Source organism: Lineus longissimus, chromosome 1 (assembly GCF_910592395.1).
Source record: "Lineus longissimus chromosome 1, tnLinLong1.2, whole genome shotgun sequence".
In the NCBI taxonomy this organism is placed as follows: Eukaryota; Metazoa; Nemertea; class Pilidiophora; order Heteronemertea; family Lineidae; genus Lineus; species Lineus longissimus.
Window position 1 is genome coordinate 6,612,370 of NC_088308.1, and position 18,839 is coordinate 6,631,208.

The 18,839-nt window shown below is 41.6% G+C and overlaps 2 protein-coding genes across 2 annotated transcripts; both read left to right on the top strand.

Annotated features, from left to right (window-relative positions):
- Nucleotides 1-8,344: 8,344 nt before the first annotated feature.
- LOC135498581 (uncharacterized) lies at nt 8,345-12,426 on the top strand. The gene is made up of 3 exons (XM_064788886.1): nt 8,345-8,865; nt 9,744-9,944; nt 10,481-12,426. The coding sequence occupies exons 1-3, from the start codon at nt 8,765-8,767 to the stop codon at nt 12,108-12,110; spliced, it is 1,932 nt and encodes a 643-aa protein (XP_064644956.1). The 5' UTR covers nt 8,345-8,764; the 3' UTR covers nt 12,111-12,426.
- Nucleotides 12,427-14,849: 2,423 nt separating this feature from the next.
- LOC135498584 (plasma kallikrein-like) lies at nt 14,850-18,747 on the top strand. Its single transcript, XM_064788900.1, has 7 exons — nt 14,850-14,872; nt 15,298-15,359; nt 15,863-16,121; nt 16,703-16,833; nt 17,073-17,219; nt 17,578-17,717; nt 18,498-18,747. The coding sequence occupies exons 2-7, from the start codon at nt 15,302-15,304 to the stop codon at nt 18,660-18,662; spliced, it is 900 nt and encodes a 299-aa protein (XP_064644970.1). The 5' UTR covers nt 14,850-14,872; nt 15,298-15,301; the 3' UTR covers nt 18,663-18,747.
- Nucleotides 18,748-18,839: the final 92 nt, after the last annotated feature.

An 18,839-nucleotide genomic window follows, 5' to 3' on the forward strand; every position in this document is an offset into this window, starting at 1 on the left:
GTGAATTCAGCGTGTTTCCCAGCTACATACTTTATTCACAAAGAAACAAATGTTAGGCCCTCTAATGTATTGTATAAATGAATAAATTCTCTCCGAAATTATTCGTCAAGAGATATACTTGGTCGAGGAATATTTGTTATTCTTCGCATGTTGATGAATCTAGTAGTACTCCCCCCAGTGAAATGTCTGTTTATATGGGCTACGCGTGGTGAAGCTGAGATTTTCTACGTTCCCATTATAAATGTGGCATGAGCGGGCAATTTCGCTTGTTGTTTCATCTGCACCTCTATTTCGGGGACGATATGGGGAATACATTTAGACTATATCGCAGTTTCAAAGCCATACACCATTATAAACTAATACCATGTGACAGTGGGATTAGATTTCCATATTACTACCCCTACGAAACCCGAGCAGCTTGGCGGATGTCTCAAGATCCCGGGTCCACGCAGGAAGCATACCTCTGTACAACTCCCGATCGATTCCTTACCGTATGTTCAGACGTTTTCCATAATGTGTGCTTTCTCACCACTGATACAGTCCCTCATCCGTACGGATATCCGTAGAAAAATACCCATGCGCCACTTGTCCTGGATCATGACATCCCCATAATGTTTCGTTTGACAGAAGAGCTAGAGGGTAAACTTTTGATAATAAAAGAAACGACGGTAAAAACGTGTCCACGCAAAAACTCGCCACCTCACTGATACGCCTCAGCGCCAATGATTAAGTACAAATAACAGGTTAAAAAAATTGTTGTCTGATGTACAAAAAAGCACGTATCTGCGATTCCCTTTATCGTTATCGCTCAACCCTTTATGTATCTTCGAGCTATGTACGTTAGATATGGAAAGCAACGGTTGATAAGCAAACACAATTTTCCAGGTTCTTGGTTATATTCCATCGTAGTTTTTTTTCGAGATGTTGAGAGTGCCGCTAGACCTGGCAAGGAATGGGTTATGTCAATCATGGTTAATTCGCGTTAAAGTGGGAAGGATAACGTAAATGTGCCCGGGTTGGAGCGGCATCATAGTTTGAAGAGACATCAAGACATTAAAGGATGCACTCCCAAAGCTATGTGCACCGAAGTGTTTCTACTTTTCAATTACTTCTAAGGGTAGGTTTTCGCCGAATGCGATTTTGCTTGAATCGCAATTGTATGCGACATCGCAAAGCAAAAAATGGGAGGACGGAACCGTAGCTCACTAACACAGCAGTGATAACGCGTTCTCGCCATCGCACTCTACGTAAACCTATTCTAACAAAGAATAGGGGAAACAACCTCCTCATGGTAATGAACCGTGCGTAGTATCCGCTGTTTGCACTCAACTAGACGCCCCTTGTGATCCCTGTCAGCACTTAATGATGATCTATCGTCAGAAGCTCCTAAATGAGGCCCATAAAGCAGTAGGCATCAACCGAATTACGCCAAGCAAGAACGATTGCTCCTTCGATAGCGAAAACAATCACAATGGCTTAATTGGATCCTTGGCGCCTTATTTACCATTTACCATGTTGACCGATATTTGATGCAAGAGTTTCCGTCACGAGAGAGGGTGCAGAGCAACAAATTATATTTCTTTAACACGATGCCCACGCTCAATAATTCTGTACAAACGTGTTGAAATGAGATAAGGTGTCACTTCTAAATCACTTAAGACACAAATGAAATTAACCGGGTACACTATAAGATACTGCTATGTAATGTAGTAGAAATAACATCATCATATTTCATTTTGACTGATTTCCGGCCTTCACTGCTACTGATTATAATTGCTTTCTTCTTGCACGAGGTGGCAATCATAATTTTGATTTCTAATTTACCGATGTTAAACGGCGTCCTGTTTTACGCCAGCTATGAAAACAGAGCAAATTCTAAAACCTCATGAGGGAACACGTCCTTTGAAGAGTCACCGAAGTTAACGTTGGTGCAGTCCATCATGATTCGTCGTGTACATCATTCTTAGGTCACTCTTATAAAGTTGTTTCTGTTTTAGAAAACCATCGATGGTCGGCCAACACTACTCTGCACCTCGTAGAGGTTTATAAGCGAGGTGAAAATCCCTTGGAGCTGTGTAGTATCAATAAATGAGCAAATCACATAGGGCGGAACACATGGTAGTATTGTTTCCTTCGCGGTGGCGTTAAACTGCAATGGCAAAAACAACGAAGATCGAGAAAGAATTATGTCTACTGGGCATGTTTGGCTACTCGGGATTTGTTCTTTTTCCCTCGACACCATTATCGATGGATTACAAGTAGGCATATATATTTCGACTGATCGTGATTGCCCGAAGGCAATAATGAACAATACCACTTTGAGATATTACGGACTCCCTGCTCGGTACTCAGTTTATGGACCAAGATGCTAAAGTTAGGCATGACAACATCAAGCGAACGACTCAAGCCAATTTGCGCCGAGAGCGCGTCAATTTATTTCCTTTTATCCGATAACATACGGTGGTACTTATACAGGTCAACGATATTATGTAAACGAAGTTTGTGGTATAATGGACCAAGAGAGGTTGGCTTTCCATGATTGTCCAAAGTGTAGTAAACAAGGAGATGGCCGACTGTTGTTTGGTTGTTTTGATTCTTCAAAAGTGCGGATAAGTTGCCAATGGTATTTCTGATACCAAAAGAGTTGAAGAAGGAAACGAAGTACTCCCCTTAGCACCGGGTTGTACTATTGCCAAAGTTTCATTTATTTCTTACATTGCCGAATTTCAAAAAGCTACCCAATGAATATCTCACAAGAGACAAGACCACAATTGATTTTTAAGCCTTTTAGCAGTTAGATTGTCAATATTTGACCGCGACGCATCAAACACTGCGTGGGGTTGTGAATCTGAAATTTTGATATGATATTTCGGACAGTCGGGCAAGTAAATGCTGAAAAGTAAATTGGTAGTTGACCATGGAAATTTTTTGATAATGGACAAATTGGACAGACATTGATATTTCCACCTTTTTCAGCCAACTGGCAGAAAAATCTCAAAACACGCCCCCTATTGCCAAATTAGCAAAATTCAAAATTAGTTCTTTCATCAAATAATTTCTTTATATCTGTAGACTTGCCACAACAAGTATTTTTTCAATATCTCTCCAAATATGTACTTGATAGTTAAAAACATACTCGCGTCTAATTGATAGGTCTGGACCCTCCAACCTATGAATATGCATTGGTGGTATTGTCTCACAATGAATTTGAGGCGGTAAAGTGACATGCGTGTAACTCTTTAATCCGAAACTATAACGAGAAATGCAAATTGAAATGATTTAATTTAATCTAATTGAAATTGAAATACACTGTAATTAATATGTTTTGTTAAAAATTGAAACACTGAAAGCTTGTACATGTAACTATGTGTAACTTATGAATGTATACGTCGACTTTTATTATTGTCATCTTGTGTAACATTATACAATACGGTTTTTGAACTGTTTGATAAAGTTGCAGGCAAGAAATAAACGGAAAATAAACTTTCCTCGATATAAACGGTTATCAGATATCAGACTCTTCATTTTGAGAGAATCGGTGATGCATCTGGTAAAATTCCGCGCAACCTGATGCTTGTCGAATTGGTAATTTGAAATCCCGCCTCACCATCCACTGAGAGTTGATTTATTAATCAATACCACATCTCTTTGAAAAATTTTCTAGCGGCGTAAAACAATTACTCACCGAGCCTAACCTTTGACTAGTTCTTAATGCTACGGGGTGACCCAAAAAAGATTATTTACTTTTGATTTTAGATAATTTCCAAAATATCAGTCATAAATTCACCAAACTTCGACAACATGTAGCTAAGATGGTTGGTTTTTGGTCTCCAGTTTATTTGATATCAGTACCTGCAGAAGTGAATTCTGGGTTCTTCCCGGGATCGAGCCCTGGCCCTCATTGTGCGGTAGCCGGCAGATATGACACCTAGGCTCTGCGGCTACTAGTCATGGGTGGATTATTACTGTGGTCCGAGAGTTTGATCGGTGACCAACGACACACTATTTAACTTTACCAGTTCGCGTCAAACTCCTCTTTTTAGGTCTACGAATTCACGAGTACCAGAACCAGAACTTGCTCAGCTGAAGAAGAGCCAAAAAGTGTAATGCCTATTGTGTAACACAGTGGAAACGTACTGATTTTAGCTACATGTGGCTGAAATTTGGTAAATTAATTATTAGTCTCATGGGAGTATTATTCAAAATCAAACGCGTATAACATTTTTTGTGTTACCTAGTACTAACGGCAGCAATTGTTGCAAATGAAAGATGCCAAAAACTCTTCTAAGACAGTCAACCCCTCATCACATTAATCGATTCCCAAAGAAGAAGATCCTGAATGAATTGGGGCATAAAGCTTCTAACTGGAGACATGGCGCTCACAAAGGAAACGCGGACGATTTGATAGTTTAATCTTTTATCATATACACCTGCACCTTCCATTATGTCTCCATGGCGACGTGACAATGCGATACAGAAATGTCTCCTAGCTCTCGCCTTTTTATTTCAGCTAATTTCTCAACCAGGGTTTCTGAAAGATGGGGAAAGGTAAGGTAATCCTATTGAATAATATATTTTTCGATGGTGGCGTAACTCAATGGTAACATAATTATTTTAAATCGGGATGCTTATAAAGTTAAAGTTTGGGTTTATATTCTGATATCAACTACGATATAGGTTATCATCCGACTTTACACTTTAACCCCGGTCTGTCCTGAAACCTTTCAGTAGACCACAGATGAGCTGCTCAACCAGCGCTAAAATCTGTGCATTTCTGACCGGTATCCATTTATACACCTGGGTGCAGAGAGGCAAGTAAGACAAAGAGACCTGCCTACAGTCTCACGCCGACAGTGGGGATCGAACCCGGGACCTCTTGACCGCTGGTCGAGAGTCCAAGCCACTACACCACAGCGGCTTATAGCGTAATCAAGACATCCATAGCGAATCGCTGCTGTTTTGATGAATAAAAAACTCGGAGACATCTCAGTATTTGAGGTAAATCTCTGTCGAGAACCCAAGAAAAAAGAACAGGTTCGTCAGATGGAATGTTTTCTGTATTTATTACTAAGTGTCTCCCCCACAGGCCTATACCCCTCCCACTATTTTGCGAAGTACATTTACTGGTCATCCTTATCAGACGACTGGCTGAAATAGCAGGCTATTCCCCATGTCTGGCAATTGACCTTCTATATTAGTCAGCGAGATCAAAGAATGAGAGATAATGTACCGCATCCGATATGGCCAGGCAGGTCAATACGAAATAATCTCTTTATTGGACCAAAGAGAACGCACGTGATCATGGATGGTGAGGTCAAACTATGTCAACTTTTGGATCTATGTCAGTTATGTTTTCAATACCACCAAGTCGATATGCAATTGGTGGTTGATTTGATACGTCTGTGGGTTATTGTTCTAACGTATTGTAAAACACCACCACGTTTTATTCATTGCTAGTTAGTTAGCTTTTTCTGATGATATAAGTAATGCCAATCATACCCAAACAAATCCATTCAACTAAGAGAGTAGCTTCACGGCAAGTATGGCTCACTATAATGCCACGGAAAAAAATCGGCGAGAACGGAATCGGTCACCAGCAGTTTCCATGGTTCACCATGACCGCCCCTGGGTTTTTCTCATGACCCGGGGCATGATACATGGCGTTTGCTGTTGTAAATTAGTTTCCTTCGACACACAACTGGGAAAAATAAGGCTTCTCTGCCATGCTTTCTCATCACGTTGTGTTTGCACTGTACAGAGACTACGGGCTACTGCCACATCGCTCGCTTCCTGTCTTAAATTAAACCCATATTGGAACGGCGGCCATGTTTACTCAGGCTCCCTTGCGAGATCTCATGGCAGGATGTGATCCATTGGATCAAGTCTCCAGGATGCTGTATCATCTTCCATATGTAAACAATTGTGTGTTCTGACAAATATTATATATTTCTATCATGGGGGTTTCATATAACGTCGCGGCATTTGGAAGCAGTTGGATGTGTCCAAGCCCTTGTGTCCAATCGCCTTTGGTTCAAAATGCTGCTCTCGACCGAAGTGTCAATAGAAATGAATACGTTATTTCCGATTGCTTGATACGATGTCGCTCACCCCTAGATGTATTTTGGTGAAATTAATCGCTGGCGGCTGTTTGGTTGGGATTAACAAAACACATTGTCTCAGTAGCAATATTTCAGGAAAAAAAGGAGCGTTTGAGGCCAGATGACATCGGACTTGCTGAGAAAGCTAGCACTGTTCTCGGTAGTGCGAGTAGCCACATCATGTTTTTTACGTCTCATCAGTTCAATATATATTGTCACTTAAAGGAAGCATATAACCATCAGAGTCAGAATGATTATTTATATGTTGTTGCATTAAATGGCTTGGCTGAACTTTAACAATTCAAATGATAAAGTAGTTTACACAAAAGATGGCTCGAAATATCGACCCTCCCGATTTTTCACGTGTTCATTATTCTGAATCAGCCATAAACAATTCGAGCACTCCCCGACCCCTCCCATCCGACTTCAAATTTCGATTCAGCGGCGACGACTTTGGGTGTAAACTTGTATATGATTTATGCAATTATTGCTAAATAACAACAAGTTGTATTTACTAAAAAAGTATAGTATTTCTTTACCTTCAAATGACCCTTATTATAAATTGTTGTAGCCTGTCAGTAACCCCCAAGCGCGTTATCCCTGCATTTCATTGACAACCTCAATATGACCCCCATGAAGCGAAGTGCGCGATATCAACAACATTATCTAATTCTTGATTTCATAACTTTAATTGATATTATTTGATTGACTTTCTGACCCCTATTATTGACATACGCAAGTTGTTATGTAATTTACACAGAGTGAATGGAATCATGTTTTAGTGGCAATTAAAAAGAAGTCCAAAAAAATTACCTTTGTGTTTTCAATGAAGTTCTTGGCGATAAGTAACGGGATGATGGCTAGATAGAGGAGGGCGAAGTAGGGTCCTATAATGTCTCCCTTTTTCAAATTACATGTAGTCAAGGAGAAATAGATAAAGTCATCTTTATTCATGTCATCTTTCGACAGCTTGTACTGAGCATACGTGTAGGCAACTCACGATTTACCACCATAATTCGTAGAAAAAGTGCCCTTTAAGGATTCAGATGCCCTTGGGTTGAAATACCAATTTTACTTTGTGGAAAACCTAAGCGACTGCATTGATGAGGACGGAGACACTCCTCCTGGACTAAGTTCGACGAACTATGCTGTTGAGGATATGGGTGTGTCGTAGAAAACAAGCCGCACTCGTCCTTTGTAACTCATAACTGATCTACAGGTTACCAAAACATAGTCAGTTGATTCAAGTCATCAATAGCCTTCCCATTGGTCGTAGATTTGGACCTGCAGTGTAGATTATTCTCGCGGTTTCGCAAATAACCTAGAATCGCGAAAACAAGAATCGTCAAAAACAATTTTTTTGTGGAAAAACCGAATGAAATGTCGTTAATCCGCCCAAATAACAATCGTGATTAGGATTTTTTCAGAAATTATCACGAATCGCAAAAGCAGAGAAGCCCAAAAATATAGCGGTTTTTAACGCTGAAAGGGTGGATGTCGTCCTGGGTGCCGACAAATGGTACCAAGGTTCGAGATCGACTGGACAATAAGCACCCTGGGTGCCATTACACTAGACAAACAGCACCCAGCTTCTTTTTTCCTGGCTTACGGATCTTTAGGGACGAGGACGTTTCTTGCAATCTCGTTTAATCTCGCGCCGTGGTACTGGTACATATCGACTGATTGTCAAGACAAATACGCAGCAAATCCGTTCATTTTGTCATCACACAATTTTTCATTCTCTGAATAATATCCCTATAAATGTGCTTTCAAAGACCTATATGTATTGTCTTATTGCACCTTATTTTTTGTTATCTGTACAACGGAAAGTAGTACGAATAAACATATATATATATATAGGCCTAAAGGCGTTTTTTTCTGTTAATCTGTTCTTTTTATTTCGCGCACTGCTAATGCCGCAAGTACACGGCGCGAGATAAAACGAGATTGCAAGAAACGTCCTCGTCCCTAAGATCTGTAAGCCAGGCAAAAAGAAGCTGGGTGCTGTTTGTCTAGTGTAATAGCACACAGGGTGCTTATTGTCCAGTCGATCTCGAACCTGGGTACCATTTGTCGGCACCCAGGACGACATCGACCCTTTCAGCGTTTTTAACAGCTGCTTTGTTTAAGCTTGTTATGGCCTACACATATACAACCGTCATGCATTTTCACATGTTAACAGCTGTGCAAACTCATTCAAATCAATACTTTGCATATTTCCACTTGTTCAAATTCATGGTATAGGGCATTTTTGAAAACTACATATTTAACGAAGGTGTTGCTTGGCCTTGGTCTAGAAACAGGTTTTCGAGCCAGCCATGGATTTAACATTCAAACCTCAGAACGTTGACCTGTTGAGCACTACCGATGACATGCCGTGTCTATATGAAGGAAGGCTTATACCCGTGATTATATTTGATATTACATATGATTAAGAGGGATACTAGGAACTTTCAAAGCAATTAAAGGATATTGGCCTACACTATCTGGATCCTCACTGATTAATGCTTTGGATATTGTCCTCTTCAACGCAATGACACGGTTTAACGAAAAACACGATACGACATTAAACCCGAATTGAAACACGGAAAAACGGGAAAACGGACTCAACGCTCCCAATACATCTAATGGAACTGGGATCTCTCTGATATTCCAAGCCAGGCAAAATGTCTCTGTTTAAAAGAACCAGGAAGGCCTCTGATACAGTACCAATCGATCCGGCATCGACTGATAGCCAACCGGGCCTTTTACAACGTATCCGCAATGGGTAAGCGATGGAATTTATCTTTGGCTTTGTGGATGTTTTTGATATCTAATCGATTTCAAAGCTAATGAAGATACTAATACCTGTACCATGGCCGTTTGATACCGTTTGCTTGGCAATACCTCGACCCATGCCAGCAATGACGTTGTGAAGTTCGAGTCTTGCTATTTGTATGCAATTCTTAAACCAGTGGGAGCGTATCTACGTTGCCCGGCACTTATCTTCTTCCGGTGTGTTCCGGGCTATAATTACTTTCCACGAGCCTTTATGCATTGGCCACCGAGATGCAAACAGTTGGTTGGAAAATAATAACCCCTGACCATACGGCACCCAAGGAGGGGGAGGCTTATACATGTACATCCATTTCAGCTCTAATATACATTATTTATCGCAATGCTATCTCATCGATGCCATGATGGGACACTCTTTGGACTTACAAATGGTGTTCTTCATAGAGATAGTAAAATTGAGTGGAATTGATTGAGATGGTGCCCTGGTAGCAGATGTGTCTGCTAAGTGATTGATTCCAAGTCTCAAGAACCACGAGTACTCTACATTCACCGATCTAAGACCGGTTGTTAATTATCCTTTCGATCAATTTGCTCTTCGTCTATTTCATTAGAAAACTATTGTTCTGAAAGTGTTCGAGGTTTTTCCAATGTTGTTTCAAACTGTTTGAATGTAGAACAACGCGTTATTGGTTATGTATGGCAAGCACACGGACTGGTGTGGGCAACATTTCTCGTCGCCCAAATGCAACTGAGATCGGACTTCACGTCCCTCACATAACAACACAACATAATAATTTCCATTATTGTCATAGTTACGGGTATTAGATACCCTCAATTCGGTATCAGTTCCTTAATTATTTTCTTTTACAGACTGCCACGCCTCACCACAATCGTTACCAGACTAAAAGACATTCAGAGAAGCAAAGGACTGGTTGCTTTCTGCTTTTTCCTGGCGGTGTACACAGACTGTTCGACTATCAACCTCGTCCAATCCTTGGCCCCAGCCGTACTAAAGAAGTTCTACTACACAAGAGATTGCAATTGCTCAGGAAGTTTCAAGAACTACAACAGGTTTGCGTTTATACCGACATAGCTCGCTTCAAAAAATCATCAGAATAAGCGAGAGGCCATGAGATAGGCAAACAGAACCAAAGTGTTTTACTTTACTTCAGCCTGTTGGATGGAATTTTTCATGTGAAACTTCGACCACACGTTCCCATATTCCCTAAGATCGGAGTGCCAAGCTAGATAAATAAATTCGATCTAGAACAATGGAGTGGGTTTCCTCAGAGATCATAGGATCGAAGAACTCTGAACTCAGAAATATGAGATCCTCGCCATACTCGTAGGTTATTGCTAGTGTTTTGATCCTCTAAACTAAGGTGGTTTAGCCATTGATTGTTGCGGCAACTCCATTGCCATCTGCCTGATCTCTTCAATGTTACTCAACTTCATGCGAAGATGATAGATGGCAATAATAATAGTTTGCACAGAAACCAATTGTGATCACCTCCCTTTACCGTAGACATGTTCTGATGATATGAAGAAGCAAGAGTAACATTACTGATTTGTTCTGTCAAAGTGTGATTGTTTTTCTTTATTTCCAGCGGCACGGCGGTACATACTCCAGTCATTCCGCCAAACAATCACCCCGCAAAACATTTGATCGGGGGCAAGGAATATCCTGCGTACTTCTGCCAAGAAAGAACACGATATGACTGCATCACGGAGCCTGAGATTATGACACGAAATGCTATGATGGTTGGGGCACTAGCTTCAATTGGTCCTCTAGTGGAACTGGTACTTACACCTTTGGTGAAATTCCTCTGTTTAAAATTCGGCTACCAATTTTTCCTACTCGGTGCTGGCATTCTCCAATTTGGCGGGAGCTGGCTTTTCATGTTTGCAAAGGAGCATAGCCATCTGATGATAGCCAGGGGTGGATTTCAAGGGACTGTGTCGACTATTGTATGCATTGCGGGGCCCCTCATGGTCGCTGAGACATTTGGAGAGAGTGGGAAGATGAAAGTACTAGGTCTTGTGTACGCAATGGCGCATCCACTGTCGGCGATGACGATCAGCCCTCCGGGGAACGGTGGTTTCCAGCTCGTGGGACCGTACATACCCTTCGGGATTGCAGCAGCATTAGGCTTCGTCAGTCTACTTATAATTCTAACCGTTTTGACGGGGGAGAGATTCAAAGGTCATGGAGATCAAGAACATTACGAGGAGTTACATGATGAAGTACTTGACTGTGTTAGCGCCTTTTGGAAATATCATGACCACAAAGGCAAATCTCATGGGCGGTCATCATCGATTGAGGTTCAACAGGAAGCACTCCATGAGATAGGGGATGAAAGTTCCTCAAACGGTAACAGTGATGATGAAACTTCGTATCAGACAAAGCGAGGAAAACACGCATTGGCGAAAGATAGCTATGCCGTGGCGAAAGCTACCAATAATACCACACCAAAACAGGCCAAGGGTAGCACTGAGGCGTTGACTTCATTCCATCACACGAAATCATATGGAACCTACGAAGAAAATAAAAGTGACATTACCGATGGTCATCACAGCAAGATACCCAACTCGAATGAGATTGTTGTGCCCATAAATGACAAGTCCAAGAAAGTCACAGCAGGAAAGTGGTGTGGTAACTGGGTCATTCTATCGGACAAGTACGTCCTGGTTGTATTAGTAACGTCCTTCTTCGAGTGCGTCGCGGTGAGCTGCATTGCTGCAACTTCGCCAAACTGGCTAATCAACGTTGCTCTTGCCGAGCAGTACCAAGTAGGCGTGGTCTTCGGACTATGCGGGGTCGTCCAGTTAATTCTGAATCTAACGGTTGGCATGATAGTGACCAAGGGTCGGTTATGGTTTGTACTCTTCGCCTGTATTCCTCTGCTCGCCGCAGCTCTGTTCATCTATCCCAATTTGTCGTCAGTGTGGTGGGCTCTAATCCCCGAGATGTTTTACAGGTCAGCTGCAGGTATCATTTTCGGGATAACTTCGAAAATGCTGTCGATACACTTATCGAAAGAATATCGGGCCGAGAGTAATGTGGTGGGTATGGCGTGTTTTGCTGCTGTTACCACGTCTGGGTATGCATGCGGAGCCCTTACTGGTGGCATCCTAATATTCTACGACGTGACGTTGATCAACATCTATCTTCCACTTGGAGTATTTATGATAGGGTGCACCGTAGGGCCCTATTACATGGTGGAATACAACGTGTAATCCAACGATAGTTTTGTATGTACATGTATGACCACATAGGAATAAATATATTCTTGCCATACTACGCATTTCTTCCGACGTCATGTTTGTAAAAGGATGTTGTCTGCTAGCGTTATAAAACGTGCATACTGAGGCGGATTTTATGAACCATCCCATTGGCAGGCAAAGACTTACGCTTTCTGTGTTTTGCCAAGCTGGAAACCACTATTCATGGTATAACAATGAAAAACTTTAATTAAAGCCACAAGCCATGGGGAATAAGAAAGATATCGCTCGATTGCGGGTAAAATTGGTAATCGCTGGGTATAACTATTCATCGCAAGTACCAGGTACCTGCGATGACACCACAGCAAACCAAGGAGGATACCGCGGTGATGTCATATCACGTGATCACATCCCATATTAGTGATCGCTATGGCCAATCAGATTCAGTCTACTGACAGCACCAGCATTGAACACATCTCCACGTCCCACTGTCTGGTGCGCTCCTGTACACAAAAACACCAATAGACATGAAATATTGCAATACCAAGTATGGATTCTTCCTGTGTAAAATAAAATTTACAGAGCAGATTAACTTCCACGAGTAAAAAAGACGTTTGGCGTGGCCAAAGTGCGGAAATAATGCCTCCGCTAAAATACACTACGAAATACACTAGGCAATGCACTACGCGATACGCGGTAGAGATGCAGTTGAGTTTGTTATTGTTTTGACTTAGAAGCCCGGCCATATCATAATATATTCATGTATTCATGAAGTATAAACTCATTTCTGTCCCACACAACTCAAAGAACAGTCAATTTCTCCTTTAATCATCACCGAAAACGCGATATCCGCAGGAAGATTTCGTTCTAGTGTCCGAAAATGCATGATCTTACAGGGGCGCTAACTCGACAAATAGAGGGGATCTATTGGGATCTATGCGAGTTTTAGGTCCTACAGGTCTCGAACTTGTAAAATCTGTAAACATGCCTCCAAATCCCATTATGATAATGAAGAGATTGCCCCATATCTTGGAGACTGTTTTGAAACCATCGCTAATTTTGGAAGATCGGTGCCCGGCTATTTGGTTTTAAAAACCCTATTTTTCCCCATCAAAACAGCACTTTTCATTATTCAAATGATAACTTATTGTCTGAAGACTTATTTCATAGCAGAAAAGTACTAATAACTCTGATTTGATGCGAAAAATCTAACTTTGTTTGATGACTTGATTTTCCCTTGGCCGTGGATCGAGTTTGTTTACAATATGCAGCGCCATCTTGGAAAAGCCGTGACGTCACCGCGGTATCCTCCTTGACAGCAAACAAGATATGTTTGCATGATCACGGGTCGCAGCGACGAAAATCGCTTGTTTGCGGGGTGCTTTAAACATGCCTACCGCTTCGCCAGGCCACCAGGTTAGGACGTTGGCTTACCACTACATGTATGTGTAAACAAAGCTTAAGGACAAAGACATGAATTATACATTCACATCATGTATGCATATGGGATGAGCCGTCAACGCAACAATACTATGAATATCATGACAGATATCTGTAGTAGTTCTATGAAATAGTCAGATATTTGTGATAAGTGGACAGCTGTCTCTACTCGTAGGCGCAGACATAGATGTACATTGCCTTGAATGGGATGGTTTGTAAAAAAAAGCATCGCGATTATAAGTGGGAATGTGTAAAGAAGTGTGGGTTTAAATAAACAAATGCAACGATTCCAGTCTATTCAGACGTTTCGTATAATTGGTACTTGTGTAATGTGTAAAGAAGTGAACAGAGATACTGTGTACATTTACTACTATAATAGGCTTTTTGTACATGCATCCTTCAACCGACTAAAAGTCGTCTACGCAGTATGTACAGAGTGCTCAAAAAGTAAACAATCACATTTCACTACCCTAAGTCTCGAATGCTGGTTCGAGTGGATGGGGAATCTTTCTAGAGGAAAAATGAGACCAAGCTGCCTTAATGCGTCCAATAGCTTTAGTTTCGGGATCAATTTTGTGACGCAAAGTCGGGAGAAATTTGAGCCAAAAGAAACTCGGTACATATGTGTAGCGTATTTTTTGCAGCTATCATTGATTTCGTACTCCCAACAAGAGCAAACGTCAACATTAATTAAAAGTCGCGGAAATCTCAACAGCACACAATATCCTGTCCAGTTCAACAAGTGTCAGTTCCCTTTTCAACGCTATTGGATAGTGGAGATATTATCGTAGCATAAGGACCGTTGGCGTTTTTGCCGATGAAGATAGATAGACACATCAAAAGTATGTAAATGGTAAAACTGGTAGAATGGCCCGATTTTTATTTTGAAATGGCGCTGGCTTAAGATAAATCAACAAATCACGTTCCAGTAAGGAAATTGTTGTTTTGTTCCTACCTAGAGTACAATATCGCTGACAAACTTGTTTTTATATGGCAATTTGCTCTTTCTGTTTGACTCCTAGTGCATGTGAAATGGGTAGAAAGCAAGTGTTAAAACTGTTCATCAAATTACAGTGTACTTCATATACGTGAATGGATGCATGGCTTTTTTACACACCAGACATGCCACTTCGGATAAAAATATAGTCCCAGCCAGGGTAAGGGTGCGTCTGTTAATAGCCAGACCAACTACATCATCATGGTGTAAGTGGTACAGGCAACTGAAAGTCATGTTGTCATTGTCTTGTAATGAAAATTGGCCATTATGCTATTCCGTATATAAACAAACCATTTACAGAGCGATCATATCACCAGGGAAGTTGTGGATACAGGGCGAGGTGAGTATTCGTTCATATCAAACTTGCATAAACTTTATGATCGCTACTTCTGTCGTGTACATTCCAGCACAACAGCATGACGGTTTATCTTACCGTGTGTTTAGTGATGGAGTTGGAAACTTTATTGTTAGGCACATTCAGCCCTTTACGGTGGCAACTTATTGGGCCACGCCCTTTATTGTACTAACGATTATAATAACGATTACTAGTATGAGTGAAATCGCCATACGGTATGCTCCTGAAGTTTGAGAGTGATCAATGGGACGCATCGTTTTCACTGACCCACCCGATAACACTAATTCTTCTACCTTTTTGCGGTGGTTATTGGGCACTTGTTGGGCCAGTAGAAGTTACCCGATAAGTTGAAAGGCACTCATCACTCACATAGTAAAATTCACTGCAACACTGAACTCATTTGTTTTCAGCATTATGGACGTGCGAGTTATAATATTCGCTTTGGCAGGATTGCTCGCCGCAGTCATTGCCGGTAAGCGTATAAATATCTTCAATCATTTATGCTCCAAGTTGGGACTTATTTCAAAATTTAGAAGCGAGCACTCGATTTCACTATCCGAACCTTGCCAATTGATAGTGTGATGTAACTTATTCCTGTTGTTGCAGAAGGGGACTTCTTAGCTTCAGCTTCAGCTTCATATTCTTTAACCTGAATACCCTGTGCTGATTTTAGTTACTAGTATAAGTATAGTGATATCAAACTGTTAATCAGTAACGGATGAAAAAATTATTGGACTACGTGTAGATTTATGGTTATACTCTACAATGCAGAATGTGCTAGTGTTTCATGAGTTGTCACATTTTACTCCAATTTCTATTCAAATAAGATATTTGTGTCTCGATTGTCTCATGACTGCAATTGTTTCCATGTGGACCTATCAATGAATGACAGCCTTTGAATTTGGATGATCTTAGGTGCTATTTATTTAACGCAGATTCATAATCTTCTAACCTTGTTTTATTGACCTAATCTAGTACCTGCAGACAAGACAGAGGAGACGGAAGATCTTTTCGCAGTTGGTGATCTTAGTAGTATCGACAACATTGAGGAGCTCCTGGGTGAATTCACCACTGAGGAGATACAGAAACGAATAATCTCCGGCCACAGGTCGAAGGTCGGGGACTGGCCCTGGTTGATCGGTATCCACAAAGCATACATCCCAGGGGTTATCTGTGGTGGCTCCATTGTTGATGCGACAACCATTGTAACAGCGGCCCATTGCTTCGGACACAGGTAACGATCTTTGTGGGAAAAAATATTTCAAAGTTGGAGAGAGTTGTTTTACATGCTCAACATTCTTCAATTTCTAACACACACCTTCATCTCATTGTGTACATTTAGTACTTGTACATGTCTAATCATCTGTACTTGGCCAACTCGCTTGTGCCAGGATCCTTTGTGCAACCATCACATTTCGCACGTTTCTTGCACGGATCTGCCCAACATTGTTGCTACCTTATGATAAACAAAACAGTGAGTAAAGATCCCAACCGCGCTATGACCAGTCTGTTCGCCGAGCCACACTGCTCCGTAGCTCTGGTTCTGTGCCGATTCTTGATGTCCATTTGCTTGACATCTTGAATAGACATACATCTGATTTCATTTGGGTATCAAATATTAAATGATGTACGTAAGAAATCAGTCTCACTTCTGAAGATTAAGATTTTGTTATGGTCATGTGTAATGCTCATCCCATGTTTTTACTGGCTGCTCCCTGGGTGTAGACTCCGATGTTAACAGGGCATGGCCGTTGCCACTGAAAAAAGCCTGCTTATGTGGAATGTTCTGATATTTCTTTCTTTTTATACTCTCAGCCAGCGTCCATCTGATTTCACTGTCCTAGTAGGCGAAACCAACCTCCGTGCCATCAAATCGGAACAGAAGTTCAAGGTTATCGCAGTGAGGCCTCACATTGGATACAGATTTAGAATGGGACCCGATTCTCGTAAGTTGCGCATTGTGCGCGAATATGATATGACCCCGACTACGTTTCAGTTTAAAGGATGACTTTGCTAAATGTATGCATAATAACTTTTTTCGCTCTGCGCCATGATTTTATCTTTATCTTTTTCATTTTATACCAATTCACCGAAGTCACCCGCTCGACAAAACTCAGTCAAAAAAACCCAGGGGTAATGTTTCTGTATCACAAGGCCTATAATATCGATTGCTGTCCACTTTCAGCCAATGACATCGCCATCTTAAAGTTATCTCGACCAATCACATTTAGCAAGGCGATCAAGCCCATTGGCCTTCCATCAGGGCCGCATGATGCTGCAGCTGTAGATACAGCCTGTGCTGCAGGAGGATGGGGTAGGACGCAGGCGAGAGGTGGGTCTCTAGAAAGTGCGGTGGCGCAGTGGAAGAGCCTTGAAAGGCCATGTGTTCAATACCCGGCCAGTGCCGGTCATTTAAGGAAACATTCAAGGTCAGGCTTACGCCGTTGGTTTACTTTGGTGGTCGTTTCACTAAAAACGACCCACGCCACTGCCGTGCAGGCAGGAGAGGAAATTGGCCGTTTTTGCGGATTTGCGATGGAACACTACACAAACTTGTAGAATTCGCATTGAATCACTGCGTCAACACGCATACGCTAGATTAGATAGCATGCAGCCGTCGGTAAAATTTATACACGCATTGTACACTGAAAAAACATACTCAGTGTATTTCTGACCCATTTCTCTTTCAGACTGGGCCTTAGAGATGTTCCATGTGAGTATCAAGATACGGCCAATGGAAATCTGTATGAGGATGTACTCAAACAACAGATTCGACTACCCCGGCGGACGGGTCTGCGCTGGTGGACATACGTTCAGTAATGTTTGCGTGGTGAGTTATATGTAGCATTGTATTACTTTTGACACTACTTTTTGTATCTTTCTAAGTCTTGAAAGCCAGGTTTTTTCATCCACAATTTGATACTTGTAAGTTGGAAACTGTGTTCGTTGGCCACATGCGTACTACAGAGTGTATCGATAAAAATTATACTCTTTAAAAATTGAGGGCAGTTGATTTTTGAGACACCCAGTATATCTAGCGATGGATTTCTATGAAGATATTCACTGGGCAGCTGTAGCCGAGAAATCAGTCACGTGCACCATCATTAGGCGAGCAGTGATAGTTTACAAGTAGTGTGTGAAAAGTGACTTGCACGGTATTTGCGCTACTGTTCGCATATTACGAACGATAGTTAAGATAAGGATAAGATATCCAAGTATATCCAGTGCATTATTGACAGAAAGGTTCAGATAAGCTGGGAATAATGCACGGTACATGCAGGACTCGACGCTTAACGTCGCTCTCCTTGTCTCAGCTGCCAGTTGTAGCTGCGAATTCACCCAGGACAAGTAACTCATCGATCTAACAACCTTATGTAGAAGATCAATATAAAAGTTTCCAATGAAAGTCACCACCAGTACGACATAGCAACCACTTGAATGTCTTGGGACAACTGATAGAATTGAAACCAGTGACTTGTCTTAAAACAATGGCATTACAATGTAAGATAATGTGCCGATGGGGATTGCTTTAGGTCTGGCATTACTTATCGAAATACTGATTTTGGTTTGCTAAGGTATGTAATAACACGTCTTATCGTCTCATCGACAGGGTGATTCTGGTGGACCTCTGGCCTGCAAGCGTCACGGCAAGTACGTGCTTGAAGGTGTCGTTTCGTTCGGGGCCCATTTCTGCGGTAAGCAGAGGCGAAAATACCCAACAGTATTCACGAGGGTGGCCGCTTACCTTGACTGGATTCAGGAGAACAGGCATTAAACATAGCAGGTTTAATATCTTGGACGATTTGACTGTACATGTATTTATGTTTTAATAAAAACTGAAAGGCAATCTTCTGTTGTCCGATGTTCTTGGGAAGCGCCTTGATGTACTGGTTCAGGCTCGGGTCTCCTCGAGCCGGATCCATACAGGAGTCGAAACGGGGTGTTACGTGAA